The sequence below is a fragment of the Aythya ferina genome (genome assembly GCF_964211825.1).
Source record: "Aythya ferina genome assembly, chromosome: 3".
NCBI classification, from domain to species: Eukaryota; Metazoa; Chordata; class Aves; order Anseriformes; family Anatidae; genus Aythya; species Aythya ferina.
The window spans coordinates 15,785,273-15,811,629 of record NC_140298.1 but is presented as its reverse complement, the minus strand read 5'-3'; the positions used below and the strand labels follow the sequence as shown (position 1 = coordinate 15,811,629).

At 36.0% G+C, this 26,357-nt stretch overlaps 1 protein-coding gene across 35 annotated transcripts in view; it reads right to left on the bottom strand.

Annotated features, from left to right (window-relative positions):
- Positions 1-1,645: 1,645 nt before the first annotated feature.
- NRXN1 (neurexin 1) overlaps positions 1,646-26,357 on the bottom strand; it is a 723,656-nt gene continuing 698,944 nt past the window's right edge. For 23 of the 35 annotated variants that reach the window (XM_084513032.1, XM_084513021.1, XM_084513027.1 and 20 more), the window contains 2 exons: positions 20,152-20,239; positions 1,646-4,710 (listed from right to left, as the gene is read on the bottom strand). In XM_084513032.1, the coding sequence (XP_084369158.1) occupies positions 4,403-4,710; positions 20,152-20,239 (396 nt within the window). In that variant the 3' untranslated portion in view covers positions 1,646-4,402. The remainder of the gene's footprint in view (positions 4,711-20,151; positions 20,240-26,357) is intronic. The other 12 variants (XM_084513050.1, XM_084513028.1, XM_084513055.1 and 9 more) reach the window with 1 other exon arrangement.

Below are 26,357 nucleotides of genomic sequence, written 5' to 3'. Positions count from 1 at the left end.
CATACTTATATACCCAAATAAAAAATACTTGGTTAAACTATGAAGTAGTCATATTGGAGGAATTAACAAACACAGCCGTAATTTACAGTCTTCATAAGTAAGCCAATTCCTTATTCTAAGTTGTATTTACTTCTTTTATTTTTTTTTTTCTCTTTTTTCCTCATCATGTGAAGGTTTTTTAGCTACTTGGCTGCAGTGATGATTGATTGTGGGGGCCACCACTTAAAGCAGTTAACCAATAACGGATGATGTAGGTACTGAGGCCATTAGTTTTTGGTTAAAGGCAGAGTACAGCACAGATGTAAAAGAAGTGAACAAATAAAGTGTAGAGTTCAATTAAAAGTGTATAATTAAATATGCTTTTTTGTTGTTGTAGTAGTAGAACAAAAATCACTATTGTTATAACTCAACTATGCATAAAGCAGTTTATGTTTATACTATTTAACTATTTTATACTATTTAACTATTTTATACCAATGGAAGACAGAATGTTTTCTCCAGATAACCCCAAACTTAAATTTTCTAATTTACTTCAGTCTATACCTAATTAAGCAGATGAATTGATGTGAGTATTGATGTGAGTAAGGAAGATACACGTTTAAGTTCTTTTTGGAATTTAGATCCAAAAGCCTAACTCATCCACATTCAGTAACGCATTTAGATAACTAGATGCTTCCTTAAATCAGTAGGATTAGATGTTTGCTTGAAGTTAGCCATGAATTGAAGAGCCACACTAAACAGGGAAATACTAATGTAAAGGATCAGCTTTAGCTGAAATTTTGTAATTTCTATGTAGAAAAGTTTCTGAAGAATTTAAATATGTTAATTTTTCTATTAATTTTAAACCAACTTCTAGACAAGTGAAAATATTTTCAGGTCTATCTCTGTATCCCATTACCTTAACTTCTATCATCTTCTGTCAATGAAGAAAAAAAAAAAAAAAAAAAGTGTTGGAAAAGGAAGAAAACTGTTTTTCCAGTCTAGAGGTGGCAGGGGAGGGGAATATCAAGTTCTATATTCCTGATTTAAATAAAATAAAAAATTTCAAATGAAGTGATTCTATGAAACAATGCATTAATATTTTCAAGCTTTAACTGGGCAAGTTGAACACAGGACTTGTAGTGTTTTCATTTAAGTGTACAAAGAGCTCTGAAGTCACTTTTTGCTGACATGAACGTCTATGCCACTTTCAATTTTTTTCACTGATTTAAGATGAACATACAGGTACCTCAGATCTAAGGGAAGAGGAAGAAAAAACAAAACAAAACAAACAAACAAACAAACAAAAAAAAACACAACAAAAAAACAAGCCATCATTTGTATTAAGAAACATTTTTATTAACAAAACAGTAAATTCCACTTGCTTAGCATTTCCAATAATGAATAAATTGGCCTTGCAACAAATAAAAAAATCGTAAATATCTATCACAGAAAGCACTATAAGGTTAGGGGCATTGGGCCTCTCTTCGATGTTTTAGGGTTGAAAGTTTCACACATTATTTAGTGTTTTGTTAAAAAAGGCAACACAATACAGTCATAGAAATGAAGCCATCTCAGTCAAACAAATTAGGTTATTATTGAGAAAGGATCCAATTTTATGTTAGGTAGTTGGTTTATGTCTGTTTGTTTGTTGTTGCTGCTGCTGTTTTTAAACACAAAGGAATATTAAATTCACTTGCTGGCACTTCTGATACATCCATATTTGTTTTTTTTTTTAATTATTATTAAATTACAAAATTAAAGAGGAAAAGGAGAACCTTCAGAAACGGTGTTAAAATTGTGTTTGCTTATTAGAGTAGTAGCAGATATTTTTTTCATTGATGTATGTATTTAGTTAAAGATTAATCTACCAAACTGCCTGGAAGTTGACCTAACTGTGCTATTTCGTTAATGCAATCAATACCACGCAGAAAAGACAATTTCATCTCACCCAAACCATGTTCTTTCATGTCCGATCTGTCATCTGATTATTCTTGTTCTTCCACATATCTTTAAGCACTGAAATCTTTCAAAAGTGACAACCAACTGGCTTTCAAATTCTTTCCTGCCTCCAACTCAAGTCTCTTGCTTCCAGCAATGACCTTCAGAATACCAACTCTGCCTTTCCCTGAGTACAGCTGTCTTGTAAAGGTGGGAGAAATTATGAATGCCATAGGTGAACAACCATCTAAGAAATGAGTTTTTGATGGATTTTGTGAACCTGTTTTCATTTCTCTGTAAATGTTAATGAAAAAATAATAATTTTACAAATATAACATAACACACCTTGATGTGGTTGACAACCTTCAAGAGAGGCATTTTCATGTCAGCTACATGTATTTTTCAAGTGCTCTGACTCCCAGATAGATAGCTGTACCAGTCTCCAGCATTTTTCATCAGCTGCAGTGAATAACACGCAACAAAATGATTTGTGCCTGATGTTTAAAGCTAATTTTAAATTCCTTGTTCCTGTCTGTAAAGTGTGGGCATCTATATTCCCTCCCAGGAGGCCTTCCAATGATTTGGTTGATTTCAACTGAACTACCCTCTTTCTGTCTAATGTATTCCCTTTGAACTTCTTTGTAAATAAAACGTTACACTATGATTTATTGCTGTGAATCTAATGAAACAATACAAGAAAAAAATAACCTGAACACATGAACTATAGCATTATATTTACTACATTTAACTAAAATGCTTTTATGTTTTATATATGCAAGAAAAGCTGTTACTTCAAAACATGATGAACTTATATTTGTCTAATTATGATGCCTTGCAATACTACACAATCAACTTAGCTAAAAGATTTTTTATGTGCCAAAATGCCCACCATTGAATAGTACTATCATGCACCTCAGATTATTTCCATTTTGGAGAAAGGGGTAAATTCTGCAGTAGAATCAGCCTGGATTATAAAAAATGGGTCTTTTTAGATCTTTTGCCCTCCAATGCTGTAGTAGCTGTTGTTAATATAACTGAATGTCAGATCAACACAGTGTGATACTTCCTAAGATTCTCATGAAACTCATCATTCTCATAATTTTGTAAGAACAGGTTTCTGTAAGGCAAACCATGCTCTCCAATAGTGAAGCTCTGACTGGAAGCCAAAGGCCAGTGTAAGTCACTAAATATTTACCTAATTAATGAAAGTATATTTCTAGGAAAATTGGCTGTTCTGATCAACTTCATTGATGCATATCAGGAGCAAAAGATGGGGATAGGAAGGAGAAGAGAAATTACAATAGATATATATTTTTGCTTTCTAGTCCACTTCTTTCATACAAACTACAAGAACTTAATTGCAACAGAATAGAGGCTGTACAGGTAAGAAAAAAACTAGCTGACTCTTATATACATTCATACACGTTCCCCTTAGTATAACCACTACACTGTAAAATAAAGTAAAAAAAAAAAAAAAAAAGGAAAAAGGTCTGTGACAATTTATAATGGCTGCAAAAAAACTAAATTGGGTCTGTTGCTCCAGATGTCGTAAAACTCTCTATACCTAGCAACACTTATAACATTGAGTTTACCAAAAATGGCTGAAGAGCAGATATAGTTTGCATTTTCTATACAACAGGCTATAAAACATCACTTATCACAGTCCAGAAAGCACATATAGATGTGTTTTTATATAAACATATGTAATAACATATTAAGCGTGCATGAAAATTTCCCAATGATTGCATCTATGCCCTCTTGTTTCCTTTTCTTTCTTTTTTTTTTTTTTTTTTTCTTTTGTGGAAATGTGCCTTATATTCCAGATTTTTGTTTGTTTGTTTGTTTGTTTGAAAATAAGGCCTCCATACTATTTTCCTCACAACCAGAAAGGGGCTTTTTGAAAGTATTTCTACATAAGTCTTCAGAAAAGCCAGCACTTTGTTTCAAATGCAAGTTTCCAATCACTGCTTCACTGCACCAGACGGCAAACTGTTTTATGTTTGCTTGTTGAGTCACCATATATAATGACAGTCTTCTCTGACAATAAGACTAACTTACTTCTCAAGAAAGCACTAGCACTTTGGCTAAATCCAGAATCATAGGTAGCTTCTTTTTTCTGTTTTTATTTTTTTTCCTTTTTTTTTTTTAATTTGTTTTGTTTCATATTGTGCCTTGATGTTGTAGTAATACTCCTTGCTTTATGAATGCGTGGTGCCATCATTGTCTTTCAGAACTGTTCCAGCAACATAAAGACAGGCAGAGTAAATGAAAACACTGTGGATGTTAGGGAATTTATCAGCTCCCGTTTCTGAAAAACAAGAGCACAAAATGCTTGTTTTTAAAAACAGTCTTTCCTTTCTGATTGCATTCCCTGTCTTTTGTTTTTGAATGTGCTTCATAAAAAGTAAAGTAAATAAGTTTGTATTATGTCTCAGATAAAATGAAGACTATTTCTATACAAGCGTTCTTTTAGATGTTGAGATCAGACATAGTATTCCTTATCCTTATTTTTCTTGTTTTTGTTGGAACTTTTAGCACTGTTGGGCTGTTTTTCCTTGATTACAGCCCCATTGGATTGTGCTGAGTTACTGATGTAGTTTCGACTCTCATCTACATGATACGATCCTTCGTCTCGGTTCCTGTACTTGTACATAGCATACAGGAGAATGAGGATGCACAGCGCTGCTGCTGCCACGATCCCAACTACCATGCCTGTTGTGCTGCTGGATTCACGAATCACCTCGGACGAGCCAGGATACTCCCTTCCTCCTCCTGCCCTGGTAGGATTTGCTGTAGGTAGATAATGAAATAAGGGAGAGGTTATTATTGAGTTTGCACATTGAGGAGTTAGTAATAATCTACCTGCTACTATCGTGCATAATTCTATTTGCACTCACTTGGGTCAGGCCAAGTACCCTACTCCTAAAGCATTCAGATTCGCAGCCCATTCAATTTTTGTGTCTGTTAATGTGAGTAAACAGGCTTTTAAGCAAGGAAGAGGACAGCATGGACAATCTAATTCTAGCCTTCAAAAGCATAATTTCTCCAAGCATTGTTACTAAGCAAAGAATGTCTAAATCATCTGGAATAATTAAATTTAAATGCCAGAACACTAACATCTGGGAAGAAAGAATCTCTCCCTTCTCCTTTGGCTATCTTTTGTAAAAAAACAACAACGACACTATAGTACTTATTGTGAGGACAGTGATAATAAGACATACTAGCAAATGAAATGTGGGGGGAAAATCAAATTCCCCATAATAATAAATGATAGCAACTAATAAGGTGTCTACAAATAAAAGGATCCTCAGCTATTCTTTAGCCTCCTTTCAACCAGCTTCTCAATTTCTCCTTTCCTTTTAATATTTTTTTCAAATTAATTATATTTATACTTTTATTTCTTTTAGAGTACCCTCAAGTCTACCATCTCTTTTGTAATTCACAGTCTTCCTTGAATATGGCTATGCTTTAGAGTACCTTTTCACTCAATTTCTCCCTTTCCCTCTTTTCTTCATTGACCAGATGTTCCTCCAAGCAACTGTATGTCCATAAAAAAACTCTCAAATTACACTAGACAAGGACTCAACCTTATAAAAATCCACCTCTGAGGTCACATTCTGTTCTTTTCAGTTGTGATATGAACTGAACCGACCTGTGTCTTCAGACTGTGAAGTCTTCTTGATAGGAACTATTGTGTTGTCTGGCATATTTTATCTCCTTGCACAGCCGTGTGGAATGAAATCTAATTCCAAAAGGAATTTGTAGGCTAAATGCCCACAGCACACACAATGCCCATGTATCTCTCATGATTTCCTTTACTGCATTTAGCAAAAGGAGGCGAGGAAGATACTTGTACAGAATATTTTTGAGCTGCAACAGGTGGGATAGATCTTCTATAACTTATGAAGTATTATCAAGAAAAAATGAAGAGACTTGGGTCTATGCAGTATTCCTCTAATTATAACAGCATTTCCCAACCCCTGAGAGGCTGCGTACCCTAGCACAACCAGCTTTGGCTGAGTTCAGGAGCAAGAAAAGAGCAGTGAGTGAACCAAAGCTTCCCACTGAGCGGTGCAGAACACTTTCATTAAGCATCCAGGCTGGCTTATAGAAACCACATTTTAAATCATTATACATGGCTGAAAATGCAGTCAATACAATATAAATGTTAACTAAGAGTACAGCTAAACACTACTTTTACAATATATTTGTAATTTCAGCTTTGTCAGCCCTTGCTACAACCAACATTTTAAAGAAGTGTATTAGAGAAGTATCTTGTTTAAGGTGCACAAAGGCATATGTCCCATAGTCACTTTTCTTTTGCATTCTAGACGTAATAGGAAGACGATGATTTTAAGGATGCTACATTAAAGGTAATGCCACACAAACTGTTTTGTCAGACAACTGCAACGAGTTTGGGCAACCAAAATTAAAAGCAGCCACTAGCTACAGACATCCATAATTGGTCTATGAATAATAAAATGGTGAAAAAGCCTCAAACCCTGAAAAGAATGAAGCTCACTGCCCATCTTGGTATTACTTGTATTGGTGATTTGTGTTTTTAATGTTAGAAAGCCACTTCCTGACAGTTATCCAACATAGGTTCAAAGAAGGTGACATTTTATTTGGCTGCAATAACAGAGGCACCACAGTAAGATGCAGGAAAACTGTCATTTGTGTCAAATAGTACTTTAATTTTTTATTTTTTTTTTCCTCTGCAAGTTCTTAGTTAATACAAGCTGATACAATTGGTCTATTCTATGACTACACAAGAGATCTTGAAGTTTCGCTTCAGAAGGCTCAAAGATTTTTTCTCATTTCACGGTAGGTACCATCCTACTAAGAAATGGGGTCTGTCTCAAAGTAGTAAGTAACTGTATTAGATCGTGTTTCTTCATTTTAGCTATTGTAGTAAATGGAAATCCTTTTACACATAGGTTGTCATTTATTGCTTTAAAAAAGACAATGCATTGTTTCAGAACAAAGACTCCTGAGTATTTCCAGAGTGAATAAAAAATGAGACAATGTTTTATCTTACTGTACGTGGTTTCAGGAAATGAATAAAAGCAACTGAATGAATTCTGTCAATACCTGATGGACTAACAGCTGCTCTTTCTCTTTAAAGTAACAGACATTTGGGCCAAATGCCATCAACTAACTTTACAAATGATGTCCACTAAATGACGATTAACAGCTTGCTTATAGGAAAATAGTCTTTTAACATTGCAACCTGAAAAAAACAAGTAGGATATATTTTTCAACATTACCTAAACTCTTGCCTCTCACCTGATGGCAGCCTTTTATTTTTAAGAATATTTTCACAATTATCTCATTTATCCCATCTGTCTTAGGAATATTCAACTACATGAATGTTACTTAAACTTAGAACACTTTCAAAGCATCTGTTGCTACATTTGTTTGGACTTTTGTAAAAGGAGCAGTTCAGCAAGGAAAATTACTTCTTGCTATTTTTCTTCCATTTACATTAAAATATGCATTTAACCTAGCAGAGCCTCCTGAGACAAATGAAGAAGAAAATAAGAGGAAAGTTTTACAAAGCACATGGGTTTGTCTGTTTGCATTTCAGGTGGGAAAGGCTTTTGGAGCACACGCTATAAAGCAAGTGTCCGATCTTCAGACAGGGAGGGAAAGGGCACTAGGAAAAGGCCAGCCTACACTTCCTCTGTAATCTGTGTAAATAAACAAGTCCCCAGACATCAACCCTGCTGAAACATCTGCCTTTTATTTAACCAGGACCTTTAGTTGACTAAGACAGAGATATACTTAGGGAATCTACCAGCTGGATTATTTTTTTTTCTTGAATGTGAAGAACAACTGCAGACGAGCACAACACATTATATCAGTGGAGAGCAAGCAACAATTACCAGGTTACAGGAATCTTGCTCTTCACTTGTCAACTCTTTGAGAAATGCATGATGCCACCCACTATCTTTGCAGCTGAACCAGACAGAGTCATTGGCTCCTGGAAAAACAGCAGAGTGGTTTACCTATGGGTAAACCTTGGCTGCTACTTGGTCACAGTCTCTGTTAATGTCCATAGCATTAGAAATCCTATATGAAGTTTCTAATTTTAAATAAGAAGCTAGATGCTCTGGAGGTGAATCAAGATTAAATATTAAAAAGATCCCAATATTTAAGACTGAAAAGTCACAAAAAAATCCTCAAACAATCTATACTAAATTGAGGATAGTTCAGTGAAGAACTACAGAAAATCATTAGGACCGTAATTATGCTCAAACCATGCCATAACGGTGAGAGGAAATACAAGTTATCTTGTGGTGCAAGGATCCTTTCTCAAAGCAACTGCTCTGAAGCACAAGTCTTCCTGTCAACAGCACATGAACAGCATTTTTGAATTGCCTCAAAGACCAGCTTAGAACAGACTGATTTTTAAAAGCCTATTCTACCACTTACAAAAAAGTTTGCATGAAATAATAGCAATTGAACACAGTTTAACATTGTGTAATAATGGATTAGAAAGTTATTATTCTTGACTGTACTTCTAAAGTGGTTTAAAATTTAACAGGAAAAATCTGACTATTTTCAGTGCCCAGTTTTCATTAATACTGTGAAAAGAAAATTGGAATTGCAGGCTCCCATGGTGTTTGTGAATTGAAATTAGCAGACTTAAAAACAAAACAAAAAATCCAACAAAAGGACCCCAAATGTGTTTTCTTTACATTTATATCTTCCCACAAACTGTGAATAGGAAATTACTCACAAGACAAGAATGTTTAACTACTACATTTGCAATGAGGCATGAAGGCAATTATTTACAGGACACATACTAATTTTCACTCTGTGTGCTATCATTGTAGACCTGTTTGTAGTCAACTTTTTTCAGCATTGTTGGATTCTGAGCATTCTGTTGGTTTCTGAGCTTACTGCAATTTCTAATTCTCATTAAAAAAAAAAAAAAAAAAGTCTGAAAAACAAATCTCAGTTCTTCCCCTGCCAACAGGTGGGACAGACACAGCCCAATTGCAAAATCAGGATGAGCATTGGCTGTAAACTTATACAAAACTATCCTGGTCCAAATACAGGGGTATCTCAGCCTGCTGCCTTCCTACCTGTTTTCACGTGATTCTTGAAAGGGGGCAAAAACTGGCTCCTCAGGGGATGCCCAGCAATGACTCAGCTGTCATGGGAGGGAAGAAGTAGGAGGTGATTCCACATGCAGCTGCTGTAGCTCAGTGACAAATTCGCACCAGATCTGAAATGGTCTATATTCAAAGGCATGAATAAGCCCTTGTGAGAGAGGTACCACAAAACTAGCTTCATTGCTGAGCATGCAATGCTGCACTTCTTAACCATTGTAACACAATGATTAAAAAAGAATGGGAGCAGAGAGCTGCATACACAACCCACAGAGACAGGGTGGAAAGGTGTGGTGTTTGTGAGCTGAGTGTCTTTGCCATCTTAAACTCATGCCAATGCATTTGCTCTAAGAAATTTGTCAAATGCTTGCTGAGTTTGAGGGAGCAAGACAATAACCTACTTTTGGAGGTGTTTAAGAAGAAAATATTACAGTAGCTGTTCTACTCTTTGATACACAAAGCCAGATTATTTGCTTCCTAGAAACTGAAATCTTAAAGGTCCTTAGTAGGAAAGATATAATACATTAACATGCTTCTAAAGTGACACTAATTTAGCTACTAATAAAAGTAGTCTAGCAGCGAAACACCATCTACATGTAAAAATAGTAGCCCCTTTATTAAGAAGTAAAACATTCTCTCTTTGCACTGAATGTAGTTTTAACCTCCAAGTGCAGTGATTGGCTGTATATTGACTTCAAATAATTTACAAATTCTACCAGCTCCTTAAGGTTTTGCAGGTACTGTTTTTTTGTTTTTGTTTTTGTTTTTTCCCCCCCTGTGGTTGAGAGGTGGGAGAGTTGTTGGCTCAATCTTCTTTAAATGTCAAAATAAATCTAAAGGGAGATAAGTTGGCACAGTAGCAATTGATGGACCATGCCAAATCAATTGATTTTATAAGTTAATATGATCTGCAGAGCAGAGGGGAACATTTCATAGCTTAATAAAAAGCTTTTGTGAAAACATTTTCTGCAAAATTGAATTTAATTTTAGCCAAAATGGAAGATTTGAACCAATATATCACTTCACATATTTAGCAGTCCTCATCTCTGTGCTCTATGATTTTTTTTTTTTTGTTAACATTTTCAGTTGTATTGCTCCTCTTTTAGCATTCCTTCCCTTTCAATATGGATGCTTTCTCCTTTTACCAGTTCAGCTGTCAGTCCTACTTTTCCCCACTCCTACATGTGACATTCATCTTTGCATCTCTGCTTCTTTCTTTTCCAAATTAAGTAATTTATCCTGTTTCTGTGTGTGTTCTGGGGAATCTCTGGTAATTTGTTACTTTGCTTCAGAAATTTTGACTGATCAGCAGAGTCAGTGGGTGGTCTAGATTTTGAATTGAAGTATTCCTAAATGGGAAAAAAATGTTCTTGCAAATAAAATAAGGAAGACTAAACAAAAATATTATACTACTACTGATAACATATTTTCAAGCTTGAGTTAAGCAATTCCAATTGTGGCAACTCAGTTAAGACAACTAAACCAGTATGTTAGTTGCCTGCAGCTCTAGCTCGCTGAAGTGTCAGATGAACACCCACCCATGTTACTACAAAAAAAAAAAAACAAAAAAACAACACAAAAGGGCAGGGGCACTGGGAACACATTTTTGGTGGCAGCTAACTGTTAGATCGTCTTCACTGAACCAAAAACTTGTGGGGTTAGTGACAATTACATTTGGGCCCCACTGAATTTAGTGAAAGCTTTGCTGTTGAGCTTAGCAGAAGCTTAGTTGAGCTTAGCAATGAGCTTAGCTTCATTGCTTGCTATTTTTCTTATAATTTCATTAAAAAATAAAGAAAACAAAACAAAACTTACCACCTAAATTAGGAATCAATTTTCTGCAAGGGAACACCAAAATGTCATTGTAAAGATTGAGGAATCTGATGTCTTGACTTACAGAGCAATGAATGATTCTTGCTCATGAAGTGATCTGTAGATGCATATACCCGCATTCATCTTTGCAAACATGGGTGATTCCCTGAATGTTCTCACTTCTTCCATTTTACTTTTCCATGATCCCTTTTCTGTAAGATTTTAAAGGGTATGTTCACAATACCCTTTAGTACTGTTTAAACCAGTTTACATTAAAACTATCCAATTCTTATATCTAGACTACAGTTCTTAACCTTAGGAAAAGTGCAGGTTTTGAAACCTATAGGCCAGAATGGTATGTCAACACAGCAGAACAAGGTTTCATTCAAGTCTTTAGATAGTTAGATTGAAATAGCCTAAGGTTAGACTATTCTGGGTCCATCCATCTTCATTACAGGTTATTTTTGCCTTGAATTTTCTCTGCTTCCATTTATGAACAATACCCTTAGAGAATACCTACTTCTCAAAATTGTCAGGATTCACCTGCTACTTTGTAGGCTGTCAAATGACACACTAAAAAATGCAACGTTTATGCAGAGGTTTAAATTAGGTCTTTGCACGTAGCTGAAAATTAGCAGCTATGGTCCTACTACTATTTATGCAAGAGATAATGAAAATTCACTCTGCACTGATTGCTAGAAAACACCAGCAAAAAGTACTGTTCATCCTTATCTCTGTTGTCTGGTAGTGGGGTAAGCAACAGTCTTCACTGCCAGCAGTCTGTTAACATGGTAATTAGTTGATAAGCTGCAGCTGGTATACACCAACTACTTTGTAACACCATATTAATTGAATTTATCAGGTACTGCAAATGGTTAGCTAGAAGCATAGAGTTCTGCTTAAACACTTGTGAGTTCCCAGTTTGAATGCAGAAAAAAATAAGCTGCAAAAAAAGCTTATGAACAGAGAGAGTGCCCCATGTCATTTAACTCAGACATACGATGCACTGGCCTCTGACCCACTGTCATGCGTGCAGTACTGCCAGCATTCCCACTTCCTTAGCAAAATTGTATTTTCTCTGTTTGCTAGGGATGGCTGCCTCAGATTCCCATCTATCTAGTCCTTCCTCCAAACAGTATCAGAAGTAAAGCAAATTTTCTATAGAATGTTAAGGACCTGATTTTTAATATTGCTTTGTTCAAACTTGGTATAAGATGAAGCTTTGGCATAGAAACTGAGCAATATAATGTTAATTCAGACCAGTGTTTTATCTATAAACCTATTTGTAAAATATTATTTTTCTTCTAACGTTCATAAAGACAATGATGATAAAAAACCTGAAGAAAACATCTTTCCACATAGAGGTAAATTCAATGCATATGCATTACTGTATTGAGTTTACATAGCAAGGTTTTGGTAGTAGGGGGACTGCAGGGGCGGCCTCTGTGAGCAGAGCCCAGAAGCTGCCCCATGTCAGATCAGAGCCAGCTCCAGACAGCTCCAAAACGGACCTATTGCTGGCCAGAGCTAAGCCACTTGGCAATGTTGGTTGGGCCTCTGGGAGAGCTGTGCTACAGCAGCTGGGAGAGAAGAGCAAGAAGCAGCCCTGCAGCCCCCAAGGTCAGTGCAGCAGGAGGGCAGGAGGTGCTCCAGGCAGGCAGCAGCAGTTCCCCTGCGGGCTGTGCAGGGAGAGGCCCCTGGTGGAGCAGGCTGTCCCCCTGCAGCCCATGGGTCCCACATGGAGCAGATCTCCACGCTGCAGCCCCCCCATGGGTGGAGGAGGCCCCGGTGGAGCAGGTGGATGTGGCCTGGAGGAGGCTGCAGCCCATGGAGAGCCCCCGCAGGAGCAGGCCCCAGGCCAGAACTGCAGCCTGTGGAGAGGAGCCCACGCAGGAGCAGGGAGCTGGGGGGAGCTGCTGCCCGTGGGGAAACTGTGCTGGAGCAGTTTGCTCTTGGGGGATGGACCCCGTGGTACGAAGCCATGTGGGAGCAGGTCTTGGAGAGCTGCTGCCTGTGGGAAGCCCACATAGGATCAGTTCAGAAAGGCCACAACATCTTGTGATGTATTTTTTTTTGTTTAAATTGTGGAAACATCTCACAGTGAATGCCATGAAAGCATGCCCTTATTTCTGTGGCTAAAAACTAACAATCATTATAGACTTAAAACTTCCACAAACTACTTTTCATACATTAGGATACATGTATAGAACACTGGGATACAATTTTTGTGTAACTGAAAATCTTGAATATCAGTCTTTAAAATCAAGACTGCTTTGTCTAAAAGAACACAGTCATGAATCCAATTTTTTTTTTTTTTTTTTTTTTTTGGTGTGTGTGACTGACAAAGCCACTGCATTAGCTGTTAACAAATTCCTTCTGTCTATGCAATGCTTTATTCAGTAATAATCTATTTTTCTTGATTTATTTCTCTCTTTGGAGTCATTCTGGACACATCTCCCTCTCCGGTTAATGCTGGAATAGTCTGTAAGGCCAGGTAGCAAAAAGAACAGGTCAAGCTACAGCTTATATGCTAGTAACAGTGTTTTCTGTAAATTTTTCTAAGGAAATTAAGGAAGATAAGTTTCCAAGAGTTTATGCATATCTATGTGGCAAGGTAGAGAGAAAATAAGAGAGAAAGAATACTAAATGGATTGTGACACAAATCATATTCCCCAGGTAACTCCAGCAATGGAATAAGACTATATTCCTCCACCTCTGTTTGCGCTGAATGAGAGTAAAAATCTGCACTCCTCCAGCCTTGCCCACAGAACTGTGATACTTAGCTCTGACATGCTTGCCATTCAGTTTCTGACTATCTCCTGCAGGGCCTGTATGCTTGTCTTGGACTAAAATATCATTTCTACACCTGAATAAAAGGACACTATATTCACTTGCTACACATTTTGTTGTCCATGATCTAGACGAGCACTGAAAAATCAAGGAAGTTCCACTGAGGTCAATGGATATGACACACATAGGCATTTGTGAATTAGTGATGTGAAGTGCCTGGTTTGCTTCTCTGAATTCATATACCAGTCCGGATGTCCTATCAAACAGGATCATATGCTTCATCTTTGTGTGTAAATACGTTCAGAATTGAGTCACAAACAGTGTTTTACATCTTTAAAAGAATGAAAAGTCATGTGTGCTACCCCACCAGGAACACTAAGTAATGTGCCCATTTTTCATGAATGATTGTTTATAAAATAATTAAGTTTCATTGAACTACTAGAAACATTACCATCTGGTTTCATCTGTGCTGTAGTGATATCTAACTCCAAATGAATGAGCACATAATAGCAATACAAATAATTATCAATTCATACATTTCTATGAACTATCTTTTCATGTTGTATGCATACACCTGAAAGATGGCTTTAGGTACTGCCATACAAATAACAATCCCAGTATTTACACTGTGAATGTTTACGATTCATATACATATTATAAAAATTAAAATCTTCAACTTTGGCAAGAATTAAGTGGAATATGAATGCACTCTCAAACTTTATACACAAGAAACTCTGTTCATCAGTTGTGCACCAGTGGATAAGGTTTTCTACAAATTAGTACAGAGCTTTGTATGATTTATAGAAATGGTGTCGATATTTCTCACCACTCATAGAGTCACTGATATTACACTGATAGAAAACCATTATGGCTCAAGAAAAAAAAGTCAGCCTCTAATTTCCATCCATATTCTAAATTCTGATATGTTCATATCACTATGATTGCAATTAATACAACTTGGAAAGCATTAGCTTTCCAATTAGATTAGAGATGTCATCTCTAGGCTTTGTATTAAAACTTTCTTTGAATTAAATATGTTCAGCAAGGAATGTATAGCGAGCAACAGCTGCATCCTGCCTTAAAGTGTGCTTTAAAAACAAAGTTTAAAATAATTTTATTTTGTTCATAAATCCCCTGTAGTAGTTCAGGCTACACAAACGAATGATGTATGAGAGTATGAACATGTAGACAACCACCAAAATTACAGAGAATCCATTTGAGGAATTAGAATTCTCTAAATTATTGAAAAAATATTTATGAGAATTAAAGAAAAAAAACCCTTTCAGCACGTGCCATTGTTTTCAGCAGCTCCCAACATGAGCAACGTACATGTATATTGGCTAGGAAAGCTAGGAATGGCTAGAGAGCTACAAGTTTAGTCAGTGTACTTATGTTTCAATGACATGGCTGACAAAGAGTAGAGATCGCTGTTGATACAACCAATTAATCATCATTTTTAACCTAATTTACTTAGATAATTAAAAAACTACATCTTTCTGATCAAATTCAGATGAAAAATGCCATATGTGTAATTTGCAGTGACAGACAGGAAGAGCTAAGACTGTTGTTTAAAAAAAGAAAAGAAAAGAAAAGAAAAGAAAAGAAAAGAAAAGAAAAGAAAAGAAAAGAAAAGAAAAGAAAAGAAAAGAAAAGAAAAGAAAAGAAAAGAAAAGAAAAGAAAAGAAAAGAAAAGAAAAGAAAAGAAAAGAAAAGAAAAGAAAAGAAAAGAAAAAAGAAAAGAAAAGAAAAAGGTGTTCATTTCACAATAAAAACATTTGGAAAAGTGCTACATTTGCTTTCTGATGATTTGGGGGCTGCCTTCTGATTTATAAAATTAAGTAAACCTGACAATTATCTTAACTTCACTTACAGGAAAATTAATGTATATTTGAAGTCTGTCAGTTCCTTTATTCTACATGCTATATGCACTTCGTACGTGCCACTCTATCCCAATTCTAACATTTGAGAAGTTTGCAAATAAAACCACGTAAGTTTCGCTCTGTAGCAGTTCATGCAGACACATCTTTACGTATTTCAGCTAAGCATTTAAAGAAGCTGAGTCAAGGCAACCCAATGATCTTTCTAATACTGAAAATACATATACAACTACAGGATAATTGGAATGAGGCACAAATATTCCCATTTTGTCTCAAGCCATAGTGACCACAGTTGCCCTGTGAATTAACTGTATTTTTTTTTCAGGTCCTTGCACAACAGATTCAATGAAGTGTAGTTGCACAAGTAATACATTATAGTAATTTCTGACAGAAAAAGAAGAGTAAAACTTCTATAAATAAGCATAAAGCATTCACATGCCATATTTCACAGCTCTGCTCATTAGAAAAAATAGGCATTAATTCAGGGACCAAACCTAAACCATCACAAAGTGTTTGAGAACTGTATGGTTCCTAGCCACCTCCATCTGTCCAATACATGTCATAACACAGCAGGGGGACATACGCATGCAGGAAGCAGTTTGCATGCAAAATCCTGTAATATTCTGCTTAAAGGAAAAAGCCTTCCCCAGAACAGTGAACAACAGTCTCTACAATGTACTGTAAGAAACATCAGAAGTAGTGACTTGTTTCCTGTTTCTTGGCTGTACTGATGCTTTGCAGATTTATGAACATTGCCAATTGTTGTCTGCAATGTAATATGCCAAGCCAGGGTATAGGAAAATCAATACATGCTCAAAGATCAGTCTGTAAGTATCTATACTGTTGGTTCTTACATAATAACGTGGGAAAATATCTAATCCCATTACTCTCTTCAGATCAAGAATCAAGGCTAAGACAGGTACCTAATACACCAGTTAGTATACAGCACTGAAATTTATCCTATTATTGCCCTGTTTCCCTATAGAACAAGTACAGGACAAGGTCTGACACCAATCAAACACTGCCCTGGGAAGTAGAACCCAAGAGTTGCCAGACAGGCAAATATTGATTAAGAGACGATGAAGTATTTATTTTGGTTGCAACACATGAGATTCTGTTGATAAAGAGACCCTTGTCTGAACCTGACAAGTAGTTTGGTTTGTTACTAAAACACTATCTGTTCACTTTGAAGGTTGTCTGCTAACGCTTTCAAGACTAGCAGATACCATATAAATGCTGGCTATGTTCTTAAAGAGTGCCAAATCCTCTACCCATCCCACTTCTGCCAAAGCCATCTGGACAGGTTTTTCAAGCTAAATTCTAACTTAAAACTTGGTTGACTCCTGAGTTTGAGAAGGATTTAACTGTAATTTGCAGGGGAAAAAAAAAAAAAAAAAAAAAAGCACTGTTTGTGTGTATGCTAAAACCTGTAAGATTTATTCCACAGTCCAGATTTCCCTGCCTTTAAACTCCATGACTTCACTTAATGTAGGCCAATTTGGATTTCTGCATTTTGAAACATTTCCATAGCCACAAAAGAGACTAGATAATAGCTGACAAATAAAATACCAGGCGGTATAGCTGGAGCAATTAAGCAGTGTAGTACACATGCTCACTGCAACTCAGCAGAAATCAGAGTTCTGTACAGAACTCAGGAAAGGCTGGAACAGCACTCCGAACATGCAGAATGGCAGTTTGTCCACTCGCAGTTTTATAGCTCTTCAGATAAAATCAGTAAAACATCCCAGGCTGTCTTTTTATTGGACAGGTTTCCACTAGTAATTTTCATAACTTGTCTAAAAAATGAAGAAGCTTTATTATTTCCTCTATGACGTGAAGCTGATGAAGCAAAATGTTAATATTATTTTTAGCACAGTTATTAGTATTTAGAGTAGGAAAGGGAAGGTGAGGAGACTATGAAAGCAACACATGCTGTCTTACCACACAAAACATAATGCAAAGTATGTTGACTAAGTTTCGCATGCTAATAAATTTGTTATGACTTCATCCAATTATGGCATGTTAAGCAGTCACAATGAAATCTGCAATTATAATTTTTGTGACTTTATGTTCCAGACAAGTTGATGGGATTGCTGCTTAGCAGCTCCCAGTCTGGTCTACATTTTCATTTCCCATATGAAATTTGTTGCAAATTGCATCTTTCCCTTTGTTCTTTGGAAGATGGATGCACAGAAAGCAAAGCTTGCGGTGGCAGACCAAGACTTGTTAGCCAATACGAACTGTATTTATTCTAGAAAAGAAGCCCTATTTTAAGCATAAATCTTGTTAATCAGTACAATTTAGCTAATTAGTGATAGCTAATTTCTATGATTTATAGATCTACCATATTCAAATGGTTTGTTGAATAGGGTTTCCTTCTGAGTGGAGATCTTGGTTTAGAAATAGACATATTTTGGGCAATCCTCATGTAAATGTACACTTATGGCTCTATCAATAAAAATGAATGGGCTCTGGCCATCCCGTAAACATATTCTTGCTTGAAAACGTTGACCTGGGAGCAATGAGTGCGCTGCATGAGTATGCTGTATCGTCTCTTGTACTGGGGCAGATCCCTTCCCTGAATGACCATCAAGCAGTAAGAGCAGAAATCTAATGGAATCTCACTCTATGGCCTTTCAAATGAAAACGTAATAATAAAATTAACGATTTGGCCTTCTAGAAGTCTCTGTTAGGAAACACGAGCTTCACCAGTATCAGCGAGAAGACGAAGGAGTGGCTATGGGGAGGGAACTCTGGTTTCTGAAAAGGTTTAAGGGGGAAAAGCTAAACTGATCCATGGGAAGAATTTAAATGGAGGGACATATCCTTTTTCATCTCCCATCCCAAATGAAAAGAAAAAGAAATAATCTGTCACTGTCAACAATATTATGTTTTCCTCGCTTAAGTTCCAGCCTATTAGGAGAGCATGGAGACTGCAGTATTATTCAGATAGTGCAGTGTCTTATTGCTACAGGACTATTTATTAAGAAAGCTTATTTGTAAGACTAAGTGAATAAGACTAAAACAGCTTACAGGGAGACAGATATGCAAGAACTTATGACTTCACCAACCCTTTTGGTTCGTGTTGTTTTAAATATGAGAAAAGGACAAGGCCATTGAAGAGGGAGGCAAATTAATAGCTTTTAAGAGTTAAGAGTGGGAGGACAAGTGACATTTTGATGTGAAGAATGACAGATAAAATGATCCAGACAATTGTGTTTATGGAGAACATAATTTTTGTGCCAATCCATACTTTTTTTTTAAAAAAAAAAAAAAAAAAAGCAGTAGCAGTTGGGATCCAAGAAATGAAACAATAAAACCATTCTCAAATAAAAAAAAATGAGAAGCGTAGCTGGGTGATGAATGGTACACTAAAACAGGAAAGCTAATGGCAAGGCTTTGCAGGAAGACTAATATTCACATTCCCCTCTAGACTCCAGTTTGATCAGAAATGATAACATCATTTCACCCCTCCCACAGCCAAATGTAAATGTATCTATTGAACAGCAGGGCTTGAGTTAACTAAAGCTAGAACACAATTAGCTTGGATGAGCTCAGAACCATATGAGCTACTGCAATGACATATACAGGAAAAGACATAATCTTACTGAACTCAAGAATTTGAAAATAAAGAAAAAACAGAAAAAAAATCTTTGAAATTAATTGTCAAGCTTTCAAAAAATGAATTGTCATCACAGTTCCCAAATATCTAGCTCATGATGTCTGGGACTTCTGCAAGTGAAACATCTTCCTGAGAGATGCAAGAAATGTGTAAGGTAGGTGTATCTGGTGCTACTCAGGTGTAAGAGTGTTCATTGCATCTTGTGGCAGTTTGGAAAACACTCTGAAACCTTTTTACTGGAAAGGATAAAAAACTTGACTCCAAAATATTCTCATCAAACCCATAAATATCTTGGTTCCTGGAAGAGCTCTAATGACACCCTGAAGGTCAATCAAAAATTGAGAGAAGTCATATACTTCTCTTTCACTTAAATTTAAATAAATAATATTTCCATGATCTTATTAGGTGTGTCACACCTAATAAGAGAACTCACACATCTGCATTTGAACCAAAATTTTCTTTGTCTTAAGGCTATATAGAAATAGCTCCTGCCCCCACTTGAGTCTATATATAATAACTTGAGTCTATAATAACAACTCAGGGTCTTAGTTATTATTTGCATTAATATACTGCCCAGTCTCAAATTTCACTGATATCTACTTTAACTAAATATGTTAGTACACAACAAATCTATCTTAATTCTTTTATTATTAAGTACTAACTTCTTAATTCTTTTAAGTACTAAGCACTAACAATTGCAACATCTTTCTGCTAAACGAAGGTGTCTCTATCATGACAACAGAGTTACAGGGGCCCCAGACTGCCTTTCCGAGTCTAGCCTTAGGTCCTCTGGTAAGCTATAACCCTGCTCAGATCATGACTACCAAAAATGCCTTCTCAGCCATTGTCTCTGACAAATATATGGCAAACTGTCCCTCTCCACTGACACTGCCACGTGTATAAAGGCCCAGATTCACCATATCCACACTATATAAGAAAAGACTGTCCCTCCAAATTTCTGTGGGATGGGAGCATGCAAATATGAAATAAAGTAGTAAAAAAGTTGACTAACCTAACCCACCTGAGCTCGGCTCACAGGGATCGATGTCCTCGTCATCACTGGGACATTCAGCTGAGGCCACCAGGATGTCATCTGTGGTCTGTGAAGAAAATAAAAGTCAAATAGGTATATTTTAATTGACTTAACATGTTCCAAGATTCTCACTGGCTCTCCTTTTATGCAAAGCCCAGAGCATTCCAGACTTAATATTTAATGGCACAGTGACACTCCAACTCTCTGTTAATGGGACTTTGCTTTTCAATTTGCACTTGTCATTTTTTAAACGAACTGTGTTAGATATCTATTGCAAGCTCTTAAACATAGTATTATTTATTTATTTATTTTTTGTAAAACAACAGAAAGCAGAAGGACAGAATATGTATACTGTGGCTGCTGGTCTTCCTTATCTCCAGTGTCTCTACTAGGATATTACTGAAAACACTAAGAGCATTAAAATACAGGTCAAAATATTGAACTGCCTGCAGCTGTTAAAACTATCAGAAATGTAGTGATGTTTTCTCCATTGATTGCACTTGCTTTCTCCAATACAGAGGCAAAAAAAAAAAAGGAAAAGAAGCAAACAAAACTGTCATTAAGTTAAAGCCTCTATTCAATGAAAAGAAAGTCAAGGAAAAAAACCTGTAATAAATACATGCAGTGTTAGAAAGTACCAGTTAAAGCATTCTGTTGTCTTGAATAAATGATGTGTTGCCCATGTGTTGAGGTCAGAGGGCTTCTGTCCAAAATTAGCTTGGACAGTTCTTTGTACAAAAAATAAAAATAAACAAATAAATCAAGACAAAAGAGACAAATGATACAACCCGGAGCACTGTATAGAAAAGAAACTGGGGATTTCTATCTACTTTTTCTTATAGTGCAAGAACAAGAACATATTCAACGCAACACAGAGGCAATCAATCTGAACCTGATAAAATGAAATACCTCTTGTTCAAGTCACCTCTGAGAACAGGCATTTAGAAATATAATAAGAACATCTACAGTTATTAGGGGAAATAATAGCAGGGAAATATAAACTGTCATACCCCTGATCATTTCTCACGCAATTACTAATGAGGTTAAGAAGAAGCTTTTCCTATGGGTAAGATATTTCATAACTGCCCATTTCAAGCTTCCCTTCACCTCACTGATGGAAATACACAGAGAGAATAGGAAGACGTGACACTGAAACATGTGGCTAAGGATATAGATGACAAAGAGCCATTCTTGATTTCCTGTTTGATATATATTCCAACAAGGATATACAAATCATTTTGCTCAATGTGAAATAACATTTTTAGATGTTTGTTTGCATGCGTATAGGAGAAAGACCTAGGGTACCTCAAAGTTTTACCTCATCAGTTTAAGTCTGAACATGTGAATATTATATTTCTAAACATTATGGCCAAAGCTTAAACAATGTTGTTTATTATTATTCTTCTAACTGAAGTTTTAACGCAAAGCACATTACACTAATAGGCTTTTCTTTGTCATGCTTCAAGAATATTAATGAACACATGCTTTCAGCATTTCTGTGGGGTAGGAAAGTGATACAGAAAAACATTCATTAGTATGTGAAATACAGCAAAGCAAAGCCTGTTATAATAATATTGTATTTTACAGGTAGAAAACTGAAGCATAATATAATGAAATAACTTGCTGAAGGTAATCAAAATGGCTATAGACAACAGCTATGTTTTGTTACAGTTCAATGCCATACTCACAAAAATCACCATTCCTTATAGTTGGGAAGATTTATAACTAGGGAAGGCCACTCTGTAAATCTGTAAGGCTGCCAAAGTAAGCTGGCAGATTTGGAAATGATAGTTTAAACAAAATATGTTTTCTAGTTGTCCATTCTTTCTTGCAAGTAGAAAAACTGATATAACAGAAGTCAGCTGCAAACATCTTGAATTTCTAATGTCCATTTCCTTCCCCCAAAAGACAACCATTTAAGCTTAAAAATCAATATCTATTTAAAAATCAACCTCTGCTTGTGTTTTTTCTGAAGTACAAATAAAAAAGAAAAATTCAGGTAACCAGCTAATAAAGCCTGCGCATAAAAAGTTAACTCTATACTTTAAAAGCCACTTATAATAATAAAACATGAAAAAGTGCAATGCATCTAAAAAACGATTTCAATTTTGTCAGCAAAATCAGTGTCATATTTTTCCTTCTGCCATAACAATGGAGATGATACTATTTTATGCAAGTACCATTAAAAAGAAAGCATCATACACGTACCTAACAGTCACAGCAGAAAATGATTTTCTTTAATGTCTACTGGTCTAACGGGAATTTTGTGTAAGGGTGCTTTGGTACATGCATGGATGTGTAAGTCTGTGACCCTTGCAACTTAAGCCAATTGAGGTGAAATGACCAGAAAGAGTTATAGAATGACTGCAGTGTCTCTAGTTATTCTTTATATAGGATAGTATAGTTAGAGTTTACATAACTTAACTATATTTGTTCAGTTTGCACTGCGTTCAAAATTACCAGAAAATAACTACAGGAACATCATATGCTTTAAGTACATTAATGTGAAAGATACTTTCTTCAGTTACTTATAAAAGAGAGGTCAAAACTGTCTTTGTAAAGTGACACTAATTCCAATGGTATCTATGGACAGAGTGTGCACGCTTCTACAAGAACAAAGGGATGTTCTTGACAGATAAAAGTGTATGTACATTATGGATAAAGAGATGTGTGTCTCCTTAAGTAAGTCTGAATATTGCATGCCAAGAAAGACCTCGTTCATGTCTCTGAGTGAAATAAGGTATGTTTCAAAGTCAATACTAGACATAAAAATTGATTTTGTTGCAAACAATAAAACAATTATCATTATTTGAATAAGAAGAGAAGGGATAAGATCATGTGATTTTTTTTTTTTATTTTTTTTCCCCAGAATAAAGGCAAATGAACAAAAGGTAACTGAGATGGTAGTGACTAAACTACACATAGAAGTCATTAGACTGCTTAACACAAAGTAAAATGGGATTAAGAATTCACTGAAACACTAGAGAATATAAAGAATACATAAGTTACAGAAATATTATGGGCTAGCTATCAGACCGCTTTCTCCAGAAGAGCTCTGACTGACAATAACTTGCACAAACAGAAAGAAGGATTTAGACCTAAGGGTCTCATGCAGCCAAGGGGTATAGAAAAAGAATGCAAGTCAGAGTAATATGCTTTATTTACTGCACATTATATATTCTTCATGCTTTTTAATTTGGATGGGAAGATTTAAAATAAAACAGTTTTCCTAAGCGAATTGCAATTGTTGCTAGCTCTATGGCTAATTTCCAGGACACGGTTCCAATAATTCTCATTAATTGAGGAGTTAAAAGTCAGTGGAAAATCCCTTATTTACAGCAAGTGACTAATAGGGTGAGATCCAACTGGTATTGTCATAATACAAGATCGGATTAGAATGTCTCATGGGAGAGTTTTTTTCAAATTCCTTTAAGAAGTGATAATCTAGTTGTAAGAGATTGAAAATAAATAAATAAAAAAAATAGCTGGTGCACAAATGGAAGGCCAAGCTGGATTTTTTTTTTTTTTGATTCTATCTTCTTTTCTTTGTGTATTTGCAGAGCATTTCAGATTCATTCTGTGGCTGTGGCTCTATGACTTGAAATGCAGCCCACTGTAATACATGGCTTCTTAAAAAGTTGGACATCTGTTCACATTTCAAGAAAAAGGATGATAGGAAATGCTTACAATTAATGTGCCAATATAAAAAATGGATAAAAATCACATTTTCTAAAGCTACAAGTCACTACACAAAGTGTTTTCTGATAATCATTCATGGTTGTGGCCCCTGAAGGAATAAATCTTACATCAGTCAGGTCTCTTAGCAAAAAATAAGGAGTGCAGGATTTGTCTCTTAGCCAAGGGAGTTGAAAATATCACCAATCTGCCACCCTGTCTGAGGAAGGAAATGCTGAATATTTCAAGAAAGCTCCTGGCCAAATAAAAAAATTATGCATGTAGTCATGGCTTACATAGAGGTGAAAGGCTGTAGCTGTGGATACATACCAAGCTGCCTCAAAGGCAACAACCACAGGTTCAGTAGTGGTACCAGAAATTGCAGTTGTGCCCTTTGCATGCTACATCACTAAAATAAATAAATAAATTGCAAGTGAATAAACAATACAAGAAACTTATTTTTTGATTATTCAGTATTTGCATGTTGGTGTAAATATATGCTATCTTGTTCAGTTTTTATGTATGAAGCCTGTTAAACCTGCCAGTACTAGAGAAATGCGATCTAAAAATTAAGTCGCCAATCTGAATCATGCATTCATTAACAGTATAATGGATCCTGCATATTTTCTCCTAGAAATCCACCAGCTTTCTTTTAAAGCATAGCACCCTACAGCTACCCTGAATATAGTTTATTCCTTTCTTATTCAATAATATACTTTATCCCATGAGAACTGCAAGTAAATTGAAATTACACGATTAAAAACTAGTAGTCCTAAATTATTATATATGAATTATAGACAGCAAAACCACTTGTGAATACTGTTTAAATTATTTTTGGATTAGAACTTCAGCTATGTAATCAAATCTATTCTTATTTATTTGTACAGCTGGGGTACTTATTGACATCAGCCAGGCACCGTTGTGCATGGTGCTAAAAGGAGCAGGGAGGAAAAGGCTCTGCTCTGAGTTTACTGTTTAATTTAGGGGCAGATGCAACAAGTGAGTGCAGAGGAAGAGAAGGGCTGGGCAAGGACGCTACTGTGTCCTTGTCCTTGTCCTGTGTGAGCTTTAGCAGTGATACAGGTTAGCAGTGTACCTCACTAGCAGATTCTCCAAAATGACTCTCCAAAACAGCAGGGTGGTCAGGAAGAAAGGAGACAGAAAACAGCCAGGCAGAAGCCTGGCCAAGGAGATACTGTGAACAGATGGTGCCTGAAGAGCATTGCCCAAAGAGGCTGTAGAGCTTCTTGGAGGAAACCGGCCATACTTAGAGCAGTGTGAGGAGGTGATGGCAGCCCAAACATTGTGGGATGAAGCAGGTAGCACTGAAAGCTCAGTGGGGAAGGGATGGGAGCATGGACCATGGAAGTGAGAAATTAATGGTAAGACCAAGATAGTAAAGAGGGACTAGGTGGTACAAGGGGGTGGATATGTAGTTCATATAAACAGACAAATTATGTGAGGTTTAATGGGTAAATTAATTAATGACTGTTGATAAATGACTATCTGAAAACATATTTCAGATGCAGGACTAGGAAATTAAACATCCAGTTCTCCTCTGCTTTCCCCCAGTTCTTGGTTACCAACTTTGCTTAAATTATTTCATTTTTCCTCCTGAAAAAGTTTATTCAAATACTTGCTATTTAGTTCAGTGAGAATCAGCTACCACTGACATTTATATGCAGAGGTGTGCTTCAGCTTAGTAGAATAGTATGTAGCTAGAGCCACAGCACAAAGGAAAAAACAACTGATACACACCTCTATATTCTTAATTAGCTGTGGCAAACTTTTATTAAAAAATATGGTTCATGTTGTATTTACAGAAGGGAGCTTGGAAAAGTCATTTTGTACTCATGCATTGGACATATTAATTTCTGAGGCAGTGAGGGATGTTCCTAAAAAAAATTTTAAATCTCATATATATATATATATTCACATATTCCTTTTTTTCCCCTTATTTTTTCTTTTAAAGGAAGGATTAAAATAACCTAAACCAATGGCAGAAACCAACAGGGTATGAAAAATCACAAAAGCATTCATGTGGAAAAAAATCAAATTTCGTTTTTGGGACTAAATTAGCTACACAATTTTCTAGCCAAGGCTATGTAATATAAATTTAATTTGCTGTGTATGGAGCAGATTTGTATGTCTGGTTGTTGAGACAGTTGTAGTAAGAAACTCAAATACGTCACATTAATCAGTAGTACTCTTCAGCTAGCTTCTCCCTGGTGTTAATAAACCCCTAGTGCACAAGGCAATTTGCTGGGAAAAATACTACAGTGATCTAGGAACAATATCATCTCTTAAATGACATGTCATTTGGAGAATTGCCTTTAAATTTGTATTTAACCTGCTATAGGTTAAACAAGTACATGTGCATCAATTACTGCTCATCCACACACTTCAAGGAAGTATTCTCTCAGTGCCATGCTGCTGAAAAAAAAAAAAGTTATTTCTGGACTTGGACATTAAAATGCTAATATTTCTAATATTTTTTTTGCAAGCTATGT